The 21,685-nt window shown below is 51.1% G+C and overlaps 1 protein-coding gene across 2 annotated transcripts in view; it reads right to left on the reverse strand.

Annotated features, from left to right (window-relative positions):
• Positions 1 to 13,474: 13,474 nt before the first annotated feature.
• Positions 13,475 to 21,685, reverse strand: part of IRS2 (insulin receptor substrate 2) — a 32,835-nt gene continuing 24,624 nt past the window's right edge. Inside the window, exons 2-3 of one of the 2 annotated variants that reach the window (XR_007154166.1) lie at positions 15,392 to 16,016; positions 13,475 to 14,730 (exon numbers count right to left, since the gene is read on the reverse strand). Coding sequence is in view for 1 of the 2 variants with exons in the window: in XM_047868040.1 (XP_047723996.1) it covers positions 16,012 to 16,016 (5 nt within the window). In the remaining variant the exon portion in view is untranslated. Of the gene's footprint in view, positions 14,731 to 15,230; positions 16,017 to 21,685 lie in introns of those variants that run through there. The other variant, XM_047868040.1, reaches the window with a different exon arrangement.

The following is a 21,685-nucleotide window of genomic DNA, read 5'->3' on the forward strand; positions in this document are numbered from 1 at the left end:
TCCTGCCAGGAGGATCCAGGCTATCCCACCTTGGAAGCTGTCCGGAGGGACCACGGCCTTCCTCACCTCAGTCTCCGGGCAAGGACACTTGGAGAGCCAACGACCACGTCATGACTGACCCTCTTACTCTGTTCGCTAGCCCTGTTCCTAAGGACAGCAGGGCGTGAGGGAGAATGGAAATGTGGGGGACCACGACTTTTAAGAGTTAGCCCCTTGGGACGCCTGGCTGGCTCGGCTGGTGGAGCATCGGACCCTTGATCTTGGGGCCGTGAGTTTGCGCCCCATGTTGGGGGTAGAGATTACTCAAGAGTTCGTTCCTCTTGCCAGCGTGTGTGTCCCACTCCTGCTCACACATTATCTGCCCTTGCACCCAAAGTATGGTCCCTGCACCCACAGCATCAGCCTTACCTGGGAGCCTGTGAGACCCGCAGAGCCACAGGCTGACGGCAGAACCAAAATTTTAACGTTTATTTATCATTAAGAGACAGAGCGTGAACAGGGGAGGGGCAGAGACAGAAGGAGACACAGAATCGGAAGCAGGCTCCAGGCTCCAAGCTGTCGGCACAGAGCCCGACGCGGGGCTCGAACTCACAAACAGCGAGATGGTGACCTGAGCCGAAGTCGGACACTCAACCGACTGATTCCCCCAGCCGCCCCCAGAATCTGCATTTTAACACGATCCCCGGAGACTCTGTGTGCACGTTAACATTTGGGAAGCATTATCATACATTGTTAAATGACGTTCGCTAGAGGTTTTCCAAAGAAAAGCTTTTGGAGGAACTAATGAGACTCCTCCCTTTTCATAAAAGGCTCGCTTGACTTATTTTGAGGGTGCCCTGAAGACTCAAAGGGAAGCTGTGCAGATGCTGACCGTGACCTTAGTGGCCGACGTGGCTTCGTTCACCCTTTAAAGAGTGGCTTCGGGCACCATCACTGTGTGTGGGCACAGCAGGGACCTTGGGGCTCTTCCCCTCTGCCTACCGCTCGGGAAGGTGGTGGCACCTGTCAAAGCCAGCAGTGCAGGGCGCGGACAGAGGCTTCGGGTTCATGCCTTGCGCTCTTGGGTAGTTCCCTATCATCTCTGTGTCCCAGTTGTGAGCCACTGTGTGCCTCCTCTCAGCACCTGTGCACACTGGTCCCAGGTGGACACTTACAAATGTCACGGTCTGTTCGTGTGGCTAGAGCAAAGTCGCTGGGAACCAAGTGGTCTCCCCACGGCAGACATCTACTCCCCACGCTTCTGGAGGCTGGTGCTCCAAGACTGGGTCACCGGCATAGCCAGACTCGGCCGAGGGTCTCTCGTGGGGTGCAGACTAGGCAGGTCTCCATGCAGGGAGTGCGGCCAGGGCGCCCCCTCCGCCTGTTTCCTAAGGGCACTAGTCCCACTCAGGACCTCTTCACCTCCCGTCCCATCACCTCGAGGCTGAGGTTTCAACAAATTAATCTGTGGGGGTGGGGGGCACAGGGGTGGGACACACACCTTCAGTCTACAGCGACAAAGTTGAGAAGCGATTTTATAGGAAACGAAACAAAAACGACTTCAGTAGCTACTTTGAACTTACTGCGCTTTGGTGCGGTTCAAAAATTACAGCCACACCTTGCTACCTGACCTTGGATGCAAGGAGAAACACAATTAAACGTTTTGTTTTCTCCCTCAAGAGAGCAGCCTAGAGAGCAGTGTTGCGGACTCTGGGACTGCAGGAAGGGTGATGGCACGAGGTCCCCTTTCTGGTGAACCTGCTCTCCAGCAATCAAACTCAAGTGCAGCGTGCCGTCTGGCCCCCCGTCCAGCCCCTGCATCCTGCCTGAGTCACCAGGTAATAACGGCAGGCGCTGCGGGCATCAGCCTGGGGCACAAGCCTCCTTGCTCTGCCCATGGCTGCCCTCGGGTGTAGATATTTACTCCCTGGCCTGAGTATGTTTTCAGCCACACCTGGATGCCTGCAGGTAACCGGGAGAAAACTCTCAGTGGCAGGGAAACCGCATACCTGTGAATAATCGGAATGTGTACGCAGAGGGAGGCGATTACTTACTGTCTTTGGAATGGAGCAGCTTGGCTTCTGGTTGGACAGGTGCACACTGGAAAGGAGGAGGGGACACCGAAGGCCCCCGTGCCTGCTGCCTGTGGTATTCAGTTAGCTCTCGAGGAGGCTGGAAAGAAGGCTCCTTCACCAGAGCCAGCATCCAGGAGATCTTGGGGGACAAATCCCAGGGACCGGGCTACTTTGCAAGCATGCTGGGACCCAGGATTGGATAACACGATTAAACTGGAGACAGACGTGTTATTATCTGTCACCAGGGTCCGAGTTAGACACACTGCCTTCATCCTGAGTCTTCAAAAGTGTACTCGCTTTGGGGCGCCTGGGGGGCTCAGTCGTTTGAGCGTCCGACTTCCGCTCGGGTCATGATGTCGCGGTTCGTGAGTTCGAGCCCCGCATCGGGCTCTGTGCTGGCCGCTCGGAGCCTGGAACCCACTTCGGATCTTGTGTCTCCCTCTCTGCTCCTTCCCCGCTCACGCTGTCTCTCTGTCTCTTTCTCAAAAATAAATAAACATTAAAAAAGACTTTGAGGAAGTCCTGGTGGATTTTAATGGGCAAAGGGAGCACACAGCTCCTTAAAGGCCAAGCCCGGCCTTGCTGAGCCGCCTCTGGGCACCGGCGGCCGGGACAGTGGCACTGCCCGCAAAGGGGGCTGGCTCTGGTGCCGGCCGGATGTCGTGGGTTCAGATGAGAGCAGGAAGCAAGACCTTGGAGCCAAGAGCTTCGTGTTTCCAGAGAATAGACCGGACGGCAGAAAGGAGCGCGAGTTTGCTCTGAGAGCCGTAAACAACGTCTGGGCTGCCTGCCTGGGAGGAGATGTCTCCGGCAGGTCCTCGAAAGCTCCGGCGGCTGAGGGGAGCCGGCGGTGGGCATCCCTCCCCTTCCCAGGCCCCGTGGGGAGGTAGCGGCCAGGGCGGGTCCGGTTTGGGGTAAACCAGACGTGGCGCGCAGCCTTAGCAGAGACGGGGAAGCAGAGCAGAGCCAGGCGGCAGCGTCCCCAGCTCTGGCCAGCGGGCGCCGACCCCTCCTCGCCTGGGTCCCCTCACCACCCGGGCTCTCATCCCAGGGCCCCCCTCCTCCTTTGCAAGGAGTGTGAGAGGCGCACCAACACCTCTTCCAAGGAGGAGAGAGCTTTGCGGAGATGGACACCCGTGTGCGCAAGTTAACCGGCCTCTGTCGCTTTTCCGGGGAAGCCTGCTCGCCCCCACCCAGCGCCACGCAGCTGAACACCAAACCTCTAACCTTACAAAGTTGCCGTGGGAGTGACTCTTTCTGGGCGGCCTCAGGCGGCACCGGATGGTGGAGTGAGACTCCCCGTAAGGAAACACAGCTGGGGAGAGGGCATCTTCCCAACACCCCATCCTCGCTCAGCTGAGCCGGACATACCGACCCCCGTGGCTCTGCGTGTCAGCAAATGCCCGCCGCCCCTTGAGAACGGAATCGTGACAGTGTTCTGGGCTTTGCTTTCTCTGGGCAGCACGGACGTTTGCAACAGATGTCACTGATGATGGTAATGCGATGACAGTAATTACATCAGTGGATAAAGACACTACACGCCCGGCGATTTCTGACTGCGCCGACTCGTGAAATTAACCGCCTTCAACGTGGGGTGATGGACACAGCACCAACGCCCGGCAGGCGTGGCGCCCGCCTCAGGTCCACTTTGGGCCTCCCTGGGGGCCCCCGGGTGACCGCCCGGGGAGGAGATGTCACATGTGCCCGTGGCAGAGCCCGGCCCGGCCACGGGGGCTGAGACAACAGAGCATCAGCACGCACCCACCCGCGGCGACCTGCTGTTTCCGGAAATGTCCCTCCCTTTCACTTGGAGCGGCCCGTCACCCCCAACGAACAGCCCTTGGAAGCCGATGGAAGTTTCCGCCGTTTGCTTAATGCTGTTCATCCTCCTGTTCCACCCGTTCTGTGTATCAGGCAGTAAAGCAAAGCTTTCAAGAAACACAATAAATTTTGCTGGGCAATTTGCATAATTGATTCTCATTGAAACATGGGAGTTAAGGGGCGCCTGGGGGGCTCAGTCAGTTGAACATCAGACACTTTTCCTTTTTTAAAGTTTATTTATTTATTTTGAGAGAGGCAGAGACAGCATGAGCAGGGGAGGGGCGGAGAGAGAGGGAGGGAGAATCCCAGTTCAAGACACTGGGCTTGAACCCACGAAACTGCGAGATCATGACCTGGGCTGAAACCAAGAGTCAGACGCTTAACCGACTGAGTCACCCAGTCGCCCCAAACATCCAGCTCTTGATTTTGTCTCCGGTCATGATCCCAGGGTGGTGGGATCGAGCGCCAAGTCAGGCTCCAGGCTGGGCGTGGAGCCTGCTTAACATCCCTGTCCCTTCTCCCTCTGCCCCTCCCCTGCTTGTGCACATACTCTCTCTGTCTCCCTCTCTCTGTCTCTCTCTAAAATAATAAAATAAAATAAAATAAAATAAAATAAAATAAAATAAAAATAAACATTAGACTTCAATAGTCAGTTGAGAAAGTGAAATAGTAGAGCAGGAACTGACACTATGGCCTCCTTGTTTCTCAAATTTGTCAAGTATGTTTCTGCCGCAGGGCCTTTGCATATGCTGGTCCCTAGGCCTTCAATGCTCTTTCTCTGAATCTCCTCCACACAGAGGCCTTTCCTGACCACCATAGAATGTCATGGTCCCGCCATTTCCCCCAACCTAGCCCTCTCTCTAGGACTCCCTGTCCTGTTTGTCTCATGTCACGTTTTGTGTGTGTTGACTTCCTTGCAACGGAAGAAGTTCTGTGAGTGCCGAGATGCGTGTTCCCTCACCACACTGTCCCCGGCGCCTGTAAGATTGCCCGACGTGGAGGAGAGAGATACACAATAAACGCTGTCGAAAAAACAAAGCGGGAAAAGAGGAAAGATGCTCAGTGACTTGTCTCAGATACGCAGCCACACGGGGTCCCCGGGGGGCTCAGTCGGTTGAGCTTCCGACTCTAGGTATCAGCTCAGGTCATGATCCTGTGGTCTGTGAGTTCGAGCCCCACATTGGGCTCTGTACTGACAATGCAGAGCCTGCTTGGGATTCTCTCTCTCTCTCGCTCGTTCTTGCTCTCTCTCTCTCAAAATAAATAAACTTTAAACATTTTTTAAAAACTCAGGCACAAATAGCCTCTTGCTTTCTCAGTTGCTCCAAGGCCTATACCATCACTGTCACCATCGGACAGGGATGGTTGGGCTCGCCTACATCTTCTGAGTGGGAAAAACGGAGCGAATTCTGGAAGGTCCAGGGACTCTCGCCGTGAATTGGTGTCGAGCAAACTCCCCATTGCCTCCAGGGAGCTGAGGGAGGGACCGGAACTAAGGGCGTCCGCCAGAACGGGGGCTCACATGGGATCTTAGTCTTTTTAAACGTGTGCGCTTTTCCCGGAGAAAGCTGGGGTGTGGTCACCGTGCGATTTTTAACAGACGTATCCACACAGGTACCTCCTTTCCAGCATCGCATGCGCCACAGTAAATATGCGCTCCTTAAGCCGTCGCTCTGCTGTGCGTGATGCTTCTGGCACTTGTCCACGGGCACCGTGAGCCTTTGTACTCAGTCCTCCGTTTAGTTCAGAGTCATGCTGTTTTAAAAACCCTTGAGATAAAAGGAAGTCCAGTAAAAGGTATAGATTTTAAAAGTCAGAACATAAGGATCACGTGAATGCAAAAGAAGCAGCTGTGTTTGAAATCAGATCTCCAAACGTGATGTGTCTGCCCCTCTTTCTTAGACCGAGAGCCTGCTTCCGTTCTGGAGGGGGGGGGTGGGGGGCAAGCTTCCACTTCAAAGTCTGTTTCCCAGCTTCTCCTGGAACTTTTTACAAGTGTCTAAAGTCCAGCCCGTGCGACCTACACAGAAAGTTCACTTATAAAGCAGCTGATTTGTTTCGTACGTCCCCTTCCCTTCCTGGTTGGGAAAGCACGTGTGATGGCTGGAGCTGCAGAAGCCACGTTGCACCATGAAGAAAACTTGAGGACAGAAGACGTGCACGGAGGATGGCAAAGCCTAATGACAGAGCGAGCCTCGGTCCTGAGAAACTTCGTGAAGACACTGTACTGGCCTCGAGGTGTCCACATTTGGTCTCATTTTACCTGAGAGAATAAACCCTTCCATGTTTGAACCATTGTTGTTTGGGCTTTTCTGTTATAGGGAGCTACATGTAATCTGCTTGGTATTGATGAAGCACTGGGATTGGATGTCAGTCACTTGTTATAATTCAGAAGATGTACTTTAATCCCCTGAGTAATGTTATGCATTCATAAAGCAAATAAACGAGGCAAATATTGAGAGGTATGTAAGTCTATGGTACAATCTTCAAAACAATGAACTCACGTAGACTGGTGGTTAGAGTAGTACGCAAGACAAGTGCGTCCATTCAAAACACTCAGCAAACATTTGTTGAGTACCTACTATGTGCCGTGTGTTGTCTTAGCCCTCCCAAAGCACAGGGGGAACACGCCGACATTCGGAACAAGCGCTTTGAATTCTGATGCGTTATTTATTAGCCGTGTGACCCCGAGCAAGATGTGTGATCTCTGAGCTTCGGCGCTCTGGATAACACCTAACCCTTGGGGTTTGTGAATGTGACAGGTGAATGTGAAAATGGAGGCAAATGTCCTAGGACAGTGGCTTGGCAGTCACAGAAACAGAGTTTTGACAGCCCCTATGTCCTCAGTGTGGTCCTGTCCTTCGGGGAGCTCCCTCGTGGGAGAAAAACGCACATAAGCAGGTGCCGCGGTGGAGTGTGGAAGGTGGCAGAGTAGAGCAGTGAGCCTTGGAATCCAGAGAAGTGAATGCGAAGTGAGGCGAATGGAAAATGGGTCGTGTTGTCCTTAAGACAGCTCACCGCGTGTTTCTGGATTTCCTCCCTCCGCCCTCCCCCCGCTCACACTGGAGATGTTACTGCGAGAAATAGGTCTCTTAGATGTGGGGCTTGCTCATCATGGCAACGTCACCTAACTTATCCTGACTGATCCAGGTGATGCTACCTGTCTTGAAGACCGAGTACAGGTGTCCAGGTAAAGAAGGAGCCCTCAACGCTCTCGGGCCAAGGGAATTTCTTATGCAAGGGCCACAGAGGCGTAAAAGGCTTCACGTCGGTAACGAGTTCAGTGTTGACTGTTCCCCGGCACGGGGAGCGTGGACAAAGACGCGCGTGGGGGCAGACTGTATAAGCCAACTTGTACAAGGCCAATTCCCCCGAAGTGATTCAAACTCAGAAACATTCTGGATTCAATAAGTTAAGAGCTCAGAAATGATTCTGTAAACAGAAATCAGAATCCGATCAAAAGGGGAATAAAGTCCTAAAGCGGCACTAACACAGCACGAACGTGTTAGGAACATACACGGCAGGTTGGACGTGGGTGAACTTGGAGTTGCCGACATGGAGGAAAGTCCGACCAACCACAGTGAACACACACAGATAAAAAGGAGAAATGAAGACATGTACAGCGAAGCTAATGATCTGAATACGGACATGTGTCAGAAGTAAGGCCCGTCCCATAATCGCTGCCCTTAAAGTAGAACTCAATACGCTCAGAATAAAGAGTCTTTAACAGCATAATACAAGAATGTTTTCTTGACATAAAGAAAGATCAGTGTCTGAAAATGCAGAGTTCACTGAACTGCCCAGAGCATTTGAAAAACAATGCTCAATACTGGTGAGGCTTCTGAATTTCAAGGATAAAGACAGCTTTTCAGGCATCAAAACAGAAAGAAAAACACTGGAAGAGTAAGAAATTAGGTTAGGCAAGAGTTCTATGCACCGGCATTTAATGCCAGGAGGCAGTGGAGAAATGCATATAAAGTCCTTGAGAAAAGACTTGAAAACATTCTACCTGACCCAATTTGTTGTTCATCTGTAAAGACAAGAGGCAAATATTCTCCTATACGAGAAAACTCAGGCAACATAGCAAATGAAAAGGTTTCTTGAAGAAATTTTTGAGTTTTCTGTTTAAGTCCCAAATCCAGATAATTAACAAATGGATTAAAACATAAGCATGCCCAAAGGTCCAGTGGCAGAAAATTAATCAGTTTACAGAAAGGTTGAATATTTTAAAAGTCATGCGAATTATATTACGGAGGAAATGTAATCTCTTCATGTTGAGAGTGTAAAACCAATAAAGTATCATAAAAACCAAAAAGACAGGAAGGGGAGGGAAGAGGAGGGGAGGGGGGAGGGGAAGAAGACGGGGTCATTGGGAGGAAATGAGGTTCAGAATGGTCTCAGATTTCAAAGGATGTGAAGGACTAAAGTGTGATGCCTCATGTATGTATGTCTTTAAAAATTCTTCTGACTTCTAATATTTTAGGAAGTAACATCTTTTGGCAACTAAACATTTATTTCCAGCCCAGCCATTCTGATCTTCGGTGTCTTTATGTGTCTGTCTGTGCGTGAGCTGGGTGCAGCTCCCAGACTTTGGCTAAGGCTTGGGCATGGCCCGGGGGCCACGATGAGCCTCAGGAAGGCCAAAGAAGCCACAGCATGAAGCGCATGTGTCCGCCAGGCTGAGGAGGTTTGACTTTTCCTATGAGATAGTGGGGTGGGGGAGGGGCCGGGGATTTTTTTTTTTTTTCCGCCAAGGTGGAGATAAGGTCCCGTGTGGATTTTGTAAGGATCCCTCCGTCACTTTGGCTACACCGAGTTTTATAACCCGTCGACCGGAAGTGCTCCCTCAGCATGGCCTGCCACTGGAGGGGCTCCCTCAGCATGGCCTGACAAAGGTGGGTGATGGTCGGGACCCCCCTAAGATCCTGATCCTCCCCTCGGGTCTCTAGATCTTTATGTCAGATCCTTAAACGCCACTCGGCTTCGTGCTTTCGCCACAAACTACACTGGGCACAATCGTTCTCTATGTCCTGCTTACATCCGGTGCTAACTCGTGTCCTAATCTTCAGAGACGCCAGACAAGAAAAGGAGGGAGGCTCCAGGGGCTTGCAAGCTGTGCCCACGGGTCCAGGGCGCTGCTGACGAGGGTGCCGGGGTGGGGGGCGCCCCCGCCCTCCCCGAGCGGAGGACGGCCGGGCCCCGGCAGGAAGGGCCGGTTGAGTTTGTACGGCCCACCTGCCCTTCTCCCCGAAAAGTCTTATTTTTTCAGGCCTCCGTACGGTGTAATCGAAAATTCTTCTGACGTCAATATTGGCATTCAATAATCCTCACCATTATCAAATTATTCCTTGTGGAAAATGAACGTAGTTTTTCCATAGCCTTCCGTCCCTTTTTCCGGTTCTGCCTTCTTTCAGGAAGGTCGGTGACAAATCTCTTTTCTTATCATAGCCTCTAATGTAACCAATGGGGATAAATCACTGCAGCTGTCTCTTTTGCAACCTAAACAGTGTTTGCTTTTAATGCCCCTTCAAAGGTCCAATTTTCCATCCTCTGTATGTTGATCTTGCATGAAATAGCTTCCAGTGTGACCGAAATCAGTACCAAAAACAAACATACTCAAAGAACATGGTGTTGGAGTTATGTCCAGGCTCTTGGCCACAACAATTCTGTAAATATAGGCCGGCTTCGCTGTTATGTTTTTGATCATGCGAAATTTATCACTTCATTCCACTTGTGCTTTATTAGGAACCCCTTTTCGAAGTCCCTGGAGGTGGGGGGATGTGTAACGGGAGTGGAGATAGCTCATTTGAGGTACACAGGAAAACCCAAGATCGCGAGTAACTTGTCCTGCGGGTGTTCTGCAAGACGAGCAAACATTTCTTGTAAATTTTAACTTGGAAAAAGAAGGATGTCTTGCAATACGAGTCGTACGTGATGCTGAAAGTCACACGATCACAACCGAGCCAATGGTTCTCCTCTCTCTCTCTCTCTCTCTCTCTCTCTCTGCAAGATTGTGGGTGATCGTCTCCCATGCTCGGATGCTCGGTCTCAGGGCGCAGTGTTTGGCAGAAATCCGTGATTTTTCAGGACGTTGGAAGGTGCCCCCAACTGGCACTGGTGTGTTTTTTGTCACTTCAGAGGCACCCAGGGACAGTCCTTTGCTTTTCCAGACAAGAATAAGCTTAGGAACGTTTCCCTCCTTCCAGGTCAGGCTGCCTGCAGATACAGACCCTCTCCTCTGCTGCCTTATTGCCACTTACATTCAATACAGCATATGACAAGCGTTTATTAATACTGAACCGTAGTCAACATCCACTGGTGACAGTGAAAGTCGTCCTACGCAATAACCCTCCTCTCTCTTGTCTCCCTCGCACCAGCCACAAAGGTTTTCAAAGGTAAGTGCGGGTTACTTTATTTTTCTTTATATTTTGTGTTCTCTCTTTCATTTTGTATTAGATTACAATTGTAATCATTTTTATATGAATATTTGGGGGTTGTGGAACGAACCATCTGAGTTTCCATGATTTCTCATGGGGAAATTCCCTTTGATATTCAAGTGCTTTGGATTACAAGCGTGTTTCTGGAACGAATTATGCTCGCAAGCCGAGATTTTCCCGTACTTGGCGTTTGCAAGGGTTCCAATCACGAGTCCCTTGCCTGCTGCTGGTACAGCCACTGTCGGCCCCTCCCTGCGAGACACGACCCCACCTCAGTGTTTGTCACCAGCACCCGGCTCCGCTCACCGTCTTGCAGCTTCACACTTCACAGGATGCTGAGGGCTCCCAGGCCCAGAGGGCGAGCCTCGTTCAGTGCAAACCAACCACAGACTCTCCAGTGACCAGGATCCCTGTGGGCAGGGACCCAGACTTGGTCAGTGGGAGTGAGGCCCAGCTGGCTGGGCGTGGGTGGCTCTGGGACCGTTTGTGTCCCTTCAGAAAGTCCCCAAAGAGGACAGATTGTCTTATGGGATATTATTATGGGACGATATGCCTTTGGGGACCGCGACGGCCATCTTATAAACATGAGGAGACAGGTCTGAGAGAGAAAAGCCAAGCTGCTGAGGGCAGCTGATAGAAGGTGACAAGGTCCTGGGGCCCTGATGATGCCATTTAGCTGCCTACATAACCCCGCCCTGAACTCTTGTTTGTGACATCATAAATGCCTTTACTGTCCAGAGGCTCTCAGAGTTTGGTCCCAGACCGGTAGCCTTAGCATCCCCTGGGACATTGCTAGAAACACAAATTCTTGAGCCCCACCGCAGATCACCGAAAAGGAAGTCTGGGGACAGTCCAGCGATCTGGCCTAAGAAGCATTCCAGAAGATTCTGATCAGCCCGCACTCTGGAGGACTGGTTTAAACCACTGAATTGGACTACTGTTTGCAGCCAACACCATCCTGATGAATACGCGCATTTTCCGGGAAACGCTATCGGTCCATTTGATCTTTTTGTCTTATGTCTCATGTGGGAGTCATCCGGGAACTTGCAGTGTCTCAGAAGGGAGGGCTGAGCTCAGGCAGGCTGCTTGGCTCAAGGTAGGTTCCTTAAGGTGCAAGGGATTTTGTGACAATTTAGAGGTTTTAGAGTTCCTGTCCCAGATGAAAGGAGGCGATTCTGGAATAGAGAAAAAGAAAACCCAGCAGGTACAGCTCAGGTCAGGGGAGCCAGTGCCCAAAAGAGCCCAGAACTTTCTCTATGTGTAGTGGCCAAGGCCATGGGTCACTTGAGAGTTGAGCTGGATTCAAGGAAATCATTTTAGCCCCAAATCAAGGAGGTACTAACAGCAAGCAGGTGCGGAACCACCCAAGAGTTAAACAGCACCCTATGGAGCAGTGCAAGCCAGCCGAGTAGCAGAAGAGACACCGGCCGGAGGAGAGAAAACCCAACCAGATCCTGGAGGGACGTTTGGCGTTGCCCAAGGGCACGAGGCCACACAGGTCTGTGTCAAGGACCATCTCCACCCCGCAGTGAGTCGTAGAAATCAAAGAAATGTGGGAGACCCGCACAGGGAACGTGGTGGAAAAGACACACCGCCCATTTCAAAGGAGCAGTTATGACCCCTCCGCCCTTCAACGGGGGGCCAAGCGTGGCTGTGATAAACGTGGCACGCCAGCTCCACTCAGAAGCTAGCACGCCCCGTCCAATATCCACGCATAAGCGAGTGGCCCGTCTGCCGGGGCCCGCTGGGAAACCCGTTCAGGGATGTGGGACCGGGGACCCCAGGTCCTGCAGGACAGCTCACACACTGGGCACAGCAAGAGGCCAGAAGCCAGTCTGCGTCCTCCAAGTTGGCTACTGAGACCATCCATAGGTGAGAACTGCACTCTTCCAAGATCAACAGAGGGGGATCCCCACCCTCCCCATCGTTGGGTCATATGGGACTCAGCCTTCTCTTCAAAGTTTCCAAATGGTGCTCGGGCGAACATTCGTGGCATTTGTGGACCTTTGCGACAACTCCACACTTCTTCGTTTCCAACTGGCTTTTGGGTAAAGACATTTGCTGATTTCTGCCTTGTACGACTCCCCTACAATGGCAGCTTTTAGCTGCCCTTCCATTAAAATAGTTAGATTTCAGGGGTATCCAGCCTGGAGGCCTTTCTCCTCCTCTGTGTCCAACAGGACCCCTGAGGGGAACCTGTCCCGGCACGACCAGGCTGTGTGGCCCCCCCGACACCACACAGCTTTTGCCAGTCTCATGCCTTAAAAGCCAACATTGAGGGGCACCTGGGTGGCTCAGTCGGTTAAGCGTCCGACTTCAGCTCAGGTCATGACCTCACAGTTTGTGGGTTCGAGCCCCATGCCAGGTCTGTGCTGACAGCTTGGAGCCTGGAACCTGCTTCGGATTCTGTCTCCTTTCTGCCCCTCCTCCACTCGCACTCTGTCTCTCTCTCTCTCTCTCTCTCTCTCAAATAAATGTTAAAAAAACAAACAAAAAGCCGACATTGAAAACCATCTTCCAAACTGCTCTGGCTTCATTTGTTCAAAAGAGGGGACACCCATGTTATGGCGCTACTTTAATTTTAGGATAAAGTGCAGGCGCAGAGGAATTATCTCTAACAAGGAGGGGAAACAGTCCTTGATGAAAGTCTACAGTCATCATTTCCATTATTTGCTGCCCCCGGAAGGGCACCTCCCGGCCGTGATGACTCTGTGTGGATGGTTTGTGTGCACCCCTGGGGGGCTGCGGGTCGGCTTGGACGCTGGCTCCTGCCGCTCAGAGCCATGTGCCCTCTGGCAAAGTCATTTCATCTCTTGCGCCCCGGCCGCCCCATCTGTACAAAGGGGAGGGCGATTCCCACCGCCCGCGGTTGTTGCCCACCGTAAAGGAGCTCGCGTCAGCACAGCGCTGGGGACAGCGCCCGTCCAGCAACCTCGAGCATCCTACATCCTGTACAATGTTTCCTTCGTACGCGTACTTTTCATTAATTCTGTGACTTGGGGAATATTCTTGGCTTGCCAGAATGAAAATATTTAAATGAGAGGAGGCGTCCAAGTATCTCAAGAGCTTCATGTTTGTACTCTGAAACACCAGGAGGTGAGTGGCTTTATGTTGAACTCAGAATCCTCACGCGGGAAAAAAACCTCCTCGAGGCCTTATCCGTTTCATAAATAACGTATTTTATTTTATTGCATATGGCTGTTAAGGAGAGCATCCATGATCAAGACAGACTAAATACAGTGCACTATTCTAATTCCATTTATTGCTGTCTCCAGCAACGTCACATCGACCCTTATATACAGCGTGTACAATGGAAGACAGACCAAGGTTAAGTCTTTTGTCATATCACAATAGCAAGAAATATATTTAACATCTTGATATCCAGAAACAATACGTACCCAAAAAGAAAACACTGTTTAATAACTGTTAAAGTTTATATAGCAAAAAATATTTTAAATTTAAGGTAAGTCAGGCAAAATGTACAAAGACCCAATATACATTGCGAAGTTTTAGCAAACATAACATTTATACATTTTGGTTCCATTCTGTAAACTAAATTAAAAGTGTAAATATTGCATATGCCTTTTTTCTTTTTGAAATGTACAGGATGGAGGAAAATTTAGTATATTACCAACTTTTTATTTTGCTTGTTGTAAGCGGCAGTCTGAACGTGAACCATTTGTATAGAGGCGTGACTACTCTAAGTATAGAGGACTACTTAAATACACATCATACACTGTATCCAGCAGGGTCCAGAGTCAGTCCCACTGTACCCGGGGGAGGGGGTGGGGTGGAGGGGGGCGGGTTACATAGCAAATACCACCCATCGATCCCGAGTCCCAAAACGAAATCCAAACTTTGGGGCGTTTTTATACATTTTAATAAAGTATCTGTATTATACACTGAAATTGACCTTCAAACTAACATCGTATGGTCTACACACTGTTGTGATGTGTAATTTTAGAAAAGTAAAACTTTAAAAATGTTCGGGGGGGTCACTTTACATTCAACTTTGTCTTGCAATACAATCCTCTGTTCTAAAAGTTCAGCACGGAAGCAGGAAGACTTTTGCATTGCCATTAAATATATTTTTAAGACATTGAATTTTTTGGTCTTCCTCTAAAAAAGCCTCATTTTATTAATGCATTATTCTATAGTGATATATATCTATATATTTATATATATTTTTCTCCAAAAAGAAAAAAAAAAAAAAAAGCTCACATCTCCAATGAATTAGTGTAGCCTCTCCGGGACCATCCGAGCAGATGGGGAGCACGGACACGGACGTGCCCGCGGGAGGAAGGTCTATAGCCCTCTGTCACGTGGGGCAGCAAGACGACGGGACATTCTGCCGGTCAAGGTTAGCAGTTTCGGATGACCCCTGCAATGATTACCGCAACACCGATCTTTTCAGAACACTGAAAATATAAAATGAGGGTAGTCTCGTCAGGAAGTTTTCTCGACAAGTCACATGAAACGTGACGTTCTCTGTCGTCTTTTCTTTCTTCTTCCCTTAACGACACAGGGGCCGGAATACCTCTTTTATCAATTTCTTTCCTTCCCTTTCGTTTTTTAATTTTTTTTCTTTTTTTTTTTTTTTTTTTTTTTTTTGTATTGTTGCTCAGGGCAGCCTCGTTGGCCGACACGGTAGCGTGGAGTAAAGATAACACATTTTTGTAAAATCTGCCAAAGCCACGACCACCCGTGAATCGCTAGCATGCCTACGTGAATTTTTGGTTAAGGAAACGCAGGCTCGAGAGTCAGGGTAGCAGAGACATTTGAGCTTATAAATAGGATCAAAGGCTTTTGCAATCTGATGTACCTACATAAACGTCTACGCAGAGAAGATTAAACAAGTCTGTTAAAGGTAAAAAGATATATTCACCCCCTCCCCAAACCCCTCCCCACCCCCCCGCTACCCAATACAGTTGATGATTTTCAAAAGTAGGTTGCTTCAGTTACATATAATTATTATTATTATTATTTATGAATCCATCTTCAAAGTCCAATCCCAAATTGCATTTCCGTTGAGAAGTGTCAGTCCCACGCTGGGCTCTGGCTGAGTAAACACGCAGGTACCTGGACTGGATCCACGGAGCCGCTGTTTCCTGGGACCAGTTAAATAAGGCTGAAGGCCGCACTCGAGACACTCAGCAGACATCTATGTACAGGAGGTCCTGCCGGCCCCCGGCCACACAAATCCGGCTTCACCTGGAACTGAGGTAGGACTGTGGTAGTTTTGAGTGCATGCCAGTAAATACCAGATTGCCCCACTTCCATGGGTGTTGGTAGCATCTCCCAGCATGCTGAGGGATAAATCTGCTTTGCCAAAACGAAAGTGAGAAGAAATTAAGACACCGGCCACAATTTAAAGGGCCAATGGAAACATCCGATTTTCTTGAGAATACCTTCTTCGGCGAATTTTGTTAAAAAAAACAAACGAAACACAGCACGAGCAGCAGAATGACGAATGCCCCCTGTGGGAACCAGGGGGGGAGAGGCAGGTGTCCTCGCCTGGGGGGTTCAGAGTCTAATACAGTCGTAGATGTTCCAAAATGTAGTCATTGCTCAGATCCAAAAGAAAATTTGTAAGCAGCTTCAGATTTTAAAAAAACAAAAACAAAAACAAAATAGTGAGCATCTTCTTTGAAAGTCATTCTCTGATGCGTGACGTCACGGTGATAAAGCCAGACAGATCCTCACTCTGGAAAAGAAAGGAAAAGAGTCAGCGGTGACTGTCGAGGGCACAGTGCAATCTCCAGTGAGAGAAAAGGTCCCTCTCAAGCCGCCTTCACCGCCCGTGTCTCTGGCAAACACAACTCCGTTTTCCAGAAACAACTTGGAGGGGGAACCCCCCCAACCCCTGGCCCCCCACCAAGTGTCCGAGGAAGGGGAACAGCCAGGTTAGGGTGACTGTGAGTGTGCTTTCGTGAGGCCCTGGGCCGAGTGGGAGGCGGAGGCAGGGGGGCCCCCTCGCCCTTGCCCTTGGGGAGAGAAAGGGAGCTGAACTCCACCTCGGGGGACCCTGGCACAGGATCGCCTGTCCCGGAAACGACCACGCTGCACGAGCTCCTGCAGAGACACCCTGACCGCAAACCCTCCTGGCCAGGCGGCCGGGTCCAGGTTACGCCATGTGCTCCCAGGAGCCCCGTGGGCGACAGGGTGTTAGGACCCGCCAACAGCTCTAACTGCGCACTCCCTTCCAGGCCCGAGGATTAAGCTTCTGTAACCTGTTCCCCATTTCTATCATTTCCAGCATATTCTTACTTAACATGTTCCTCTTTAAGAAAATGACCAACTTGGGAGACTTTGACATTTCATAGCAAATTGTCTTCTTAAGCTTCTTAGTTGCTTTTTTAAGATTATTTATTTTGAGACAGAGGGAGAGAGAGAGAGAGAGAGAATGAGCAGGGGAGGGACAGAGAGATTGACAGAAAGAGAGAGAGAGAGAGAGAGAGAGAGAGAGAGAGAATCCCAAGCAGGCTCTAGGCTCTGAGCTGTCAGCACAGAGTCAGACACAGGGCTCAAACCCATGAACCGTGAGATCATGACCTGAGCCGAAAGCAGGAGTCAAACACTTAACCCACTGAGTCACCCAGACGCCCCAAGGCTTCTTGGGTTTTTGATCAAAATGCCAAGTGGGCCCTGTGCACCACCCCCAGGGTCACCCACAGGCCCTGCTGGCCACACCCTGCCCTGCGGTTGTACTAACCCACTTGCACTTGGAACGCTGCTCTAAAATCATTACAGCCCCTCCCAGACTCTCAGTTTACTTTTGGGGGGCTCTAATTCTTCTCTGTTCACCTTGAGTGCAGAGGGCTGATCCCAGCAAGAGGAAACTCCCAGCGCACCCTGTGGCCAGGAGTGAGCCCTGGAGGCCTGGAACCAGCTCCCAGAGTCGTGTCCTGAGTGCAGCCAAAAAACAAAGGCCTGGACACACAGGCCACTGTCAACTGCCAACATTCAACGCCCAACATCCACGTATCTTTTTCATGACCGTGTTTTTAAACATGCCCTACAATGTGATCTTTTGGGGCAGTGCTACCATATTTTACTATTTTCACAAAGCCCTATGGCCTTTAAAAAACAGGTAAACTCTTCCCTAAAGTGGAAACAGGGGCCAAACTCTGTCCTGGGGGAAAGATGCGCCCTGTAGCTGGCTATTTCGTCCTTGTCCCCGTGAGAGACCGCATGAGAACCCACACCCAGCTGCTTGAGTCCTTTAAAGAGCGGCTGTTTGCTACAATCCACCCCGGACTTACGTCTCCCCAAATGAGTATGTGTTTTGTCGCCGAGGCCGAGTGCCAGGCGGACCCCCAGCCACCCCAGAGCACGTGGCCAAGATGCAGTCAGTCTGCTGACCGAACACAGTTTGTTTATTTATTTTTTTACACTAATGATTAGTTAAACGCGGCTGAATCCCCCTGTTAGCCTTACATCCATTATCTTGAAAACAGCTAAGCCAGTAAATTCCTCACTTTCCCAGACTTCAGTGCAGTCCTAGAAATGCAGGTGACAGTTACTGAGAAACACACCTTCCACTGCGACCAGCAGGCTTGTGGAGCCGCCGCCGAGCTCACCCCGTGCGTCAGGACGCTTCGCCGTCATGAAACAACTCCTACCATGAGATCGCCGTGCACCCGAATCGGGGCGAACAGGTAACTGTCTCTTTGTGACGTGCAAGTATCAAAACCTCACTTTTATGCTTGAGCGTCGCGGGCAAGTTTGGATACAGGCAGGGCGATCCTGGCTCGCGCGTTTGGGCGCACGGCGATTTCTCAGGGGCCGGGGCCTCCCTGAGGCCCCCGGGTGCTGATGGGTGGAGGGGAGCCCCCATGGGCCTCTGACCTCCCGGGGCAGGGAGAGGAAGCAGCTTTTGTGCCTGGCGCCGAAGGGTGGCCAGGCTGCGGTCACCGGCAGGGAGAGAGCTGGGGGCATGCCAGGCGGGGTGGGGGTGGCAAGGAACACGATTCCCTCGGACACTGAGGCCCTGGGCTGCCCCCTGTGATCCCACACTTGGGCTGGGAGGGCCCCTGATGACTGCAGAGGTGACCCCGAGCGCACACACACACCGTCACAGCGACAGGTACCTGCTGTTGGCCATGGGAAGGATGCGGGAACTGCAGGAAGAGGAGAGACACCAGCCACCAGCGCAGAGACCGAGGTCGGCACGAAGTACGCAGAGCTCCGAGCACGTTTACGCACACAGATGTGCACGAGAGCAAACACGTGCACACACACCCCGGTGTGGTAGCAGGAGGGCTGAGACTGAGCGCCCCACGGCTGAGGACCCCGGGTCCACGCGGCCACCCAGCATCGCTCCAAACACCCACCCCTCGGTGTACCACCTTCGTGCCTGGGTCCCCCACCACCCGCTGCGGTCCCAGGAGCCGGCGGAGGCCTCGTGCCCAACAAAACAGCTTGGTTTCATCTAGCATCCTTGTTCGGATGCAGGAGAAGGAAGGGAAGCGGAGAGCAGGCTGGGGACACCCCCAATCAGGTCACAAGGCCCATGGCTTGCTGAGGAAAAGGATACGGACAAAATGGACCAGAGGCAAGTGCCACCAAGAACACACACAGTTTCGAAAAAGGGGATCGGTTTGAGAAATCTAATTGTAAGTTTTAATTTGTTATGGAAAGAAGGCCTGGGCAGAAGCCCTCTGCCTCAACTGAGACCCGAGACACCCTCCCAACGTGAGGCTGCTGCCCACAGCTAGTGGGGGCCCCGAACCATGGTCTCAGGAGGGAAGCAGTCAAAGGAACAGGTGGCCACCTGAAGGTTGCCTTGGAAGGAGGCTGGGGCTTGCAGGGTCCACAGGCAGCAAGCTCCAGACATGGAGCCCAGGCCAGCAGGCCACCTGGAAACCCCTGCCCCTTGTCCTGCTCTCTCAGCCCCAGAAGAAGGGCTGGAACCCCCTCTTTCTCCACCCTGCTCCTCCAGGCCCAGAGGAAGGGCTGGAACCCCCTCTTTCCACCCTGCTCCCCTAGCCCCAGAGAAAGGACTGGAACCCCCTCTCTCTGCCCTGCTTCCCCTAGCCCCAGAGGAAGGGCTAGAACCCACCACCCCCCCCTGCTCCCCCAGCCCCAGCCAGAACCTGCCCACCCCCTCCACCCTGCTCCCCCAGCCCTGGAGGAAGGGGAAGCAGGAGCTAGAGCCCGAGAGCCAAGCACACTTGCCTTTCCATTTGTTTACTGACTTTTACTCTATGTTAAATGTTTGTTTATTTTGAGAGAGAGTTCAAATGGGAGAAGGGCAGAGAGAGAATTCCAAGCAGGCTCTGTGCTGTCAGCACAGAGCTGGAAGTGGGACTCGATCCCAGGAACTGTGAGATCACAACCTGAGCAGAAATCAAAGAGTCAGATGCTTAACTGACTGAGCCCCACAGGTGCCCCCTAACATGCTCGCTTTTAAATATTTATGCTTCCTAATGGTGATTACAGCAAAATTTCACATACCGTATGATCTGTGTTAACTCTAGTAGAAGCAAAGTACAAATTATTAATTTTACCATCAATCCACCCGAACATTCGTGAAAATGGGAGATATTCCTTGAACACGTCAAGTGTAGTGGCAAAACAAAACAAAATACATGAGGACCCACGTGTTGCTTGTGCAGGCGTTACCAACGTACCCGGATGCCGGATTCCGGAGGTAACGCATCTAAAGAGAGCCTAAACTTATCGGCCTTCACTGAATTTGTCATATGATCACACGCTGTGCTATTCTGTAGCTTAGACACTACTTTGTAAAGAAACCCACTCACAGCAGCATTGATCTAAAGTAGTTGATTGAGGGGCACCTGAGTGGCTCGGTCAGTTAAGTGTCCGACTTCGGCTCAGGTCATGATCTCACGGTTCGTGAGTTCAAGCCCCGCGTCGGGCTCGGTGCTGACAGCTCAGAGCCTGGAGCCTGCTTCGGATTCTGTGTCTCCCTCTCTCCCTGCCCTTCCCCCACTTGTGCTCGCTCTCTCTCTCTCTCTCTCTCAAAAATAACTAAACATTAAAAAAATACTAGTGAGGGATGTTTGGATGAATCGGTCGGTTAAGTGACCTTGGGCTCAGGTCACGATCTCACAGTTTGTGAGTTTGAGCCCCACGTCAGGCTCTGTGCTGACAGCTCGGAGCCTGGAGCCTGCCGGGGATTCTGTGTCTCCCTCTCTCTGCCCCTCCCCGCCTAAAAAAATAAATAAACGTTAAAAAAATTTTTTTTAAGTCGTTGATTTAAGGGAAAAATACTCTCACACTCGTTCCATATGACATGCCACACTGGCCACGTCTTCTCCATCTTGTTTTTGCTCTATCACACATGACAAATGATGTTCACAGGAAGGACACAGTTCCATGCACTGGTTACCACCACTCCTGAGGATGGGGGGGTGGGAGGACCGGAGGCTCCCTGCCTGTTCTCTTCCATTTAAAAGAGCATCGGAATGCAAATGAGCAAAGCACCCTCATTAAAGGCCCCACCTTCAATTCAATCTGGGCTACTTTACGAAAAAAAAAAAAGGGAAAGACATAGAAAACAAATCACTAAATAGTACATCACTAAACAAGTTGCAGAACATCTTTGCCATGGACAGCACAGATGTTGGAACACGGTCCCGTCATGCCACTGGTGAGCTGGGCTCCGTGATTACAAACACATTTGTGGAAAGGACAGCGAGCATCAGGTCTAGAATGTTTTAGAGACAAATCGGGGAAATCGGCAGCAGGGCAAATAAATTCAAGCAACGTTTTAGATACACATTCTGACCCATTGCTTCCTCGTTCTGATTTCTCATGAATATGTGGGTTTGGACGTGCTTGGCTTTATGGTCAATATTTGAGTGGCCAGAATTCAGGGCATAATGCTGTCCACAGAGACCCCTGGTTCTCTCTCTGCAGAGAGCCTCGTGGGGTGCCCCCCAAGATTCCACGTGGAGCCCCAGGAAGGGCCGTATGTGGAAATCTGCGTAAGGCCCCGCAAGGCCTCACTCAGGGCTCCACGCAAGCCCCAGGACTTTGCAGACTCTACGGTGTGTGTTGGGGGGGGGGGGGGAAGGGTGCTCCCAGCACAGCTGCACAGAACAGCCTCCCCCCCTCCACTGGTGACCAGCCCCCTGACCGAAGAAAGCACATCCGTACTTAGCAGGTAGAAACGACATAACATTTTCAGGCACATGGGAGTTAGGGGTGCTGCGGGTACCGAGCCGCATGACAAATAAAACAACATGCTTCTCAAATCGAAATTTCTATTTCTAGTGGAAACTACGCTTAGGAAGAAAGAGACCCGCGGCGAGCCCAGACACGTCACCCTGTGGCCCACTTAAACCTTTGATGTTAAACATAGGATTACTAAAGGAAATAAACTTTTCAGTTACGTGAGAAATTTCT

The sequence above is a fragment of the Prionailurus viverrinus genome, chromosome A1 (assembly GCF_022837055.1).
Source record: "Prionailurus viverrinus isolate Anna chromosome A1, UM_Priviv_1.0, whole genome shotgun sequence".
In the NCBI taxonomy this organism is placed as follows: domain Eukaryota; kingdom Metazoa; phylum Chordata; class Mammalia; order Carnivora; family Felidae; genus Prionailurus; species Prionailurus viverrinus.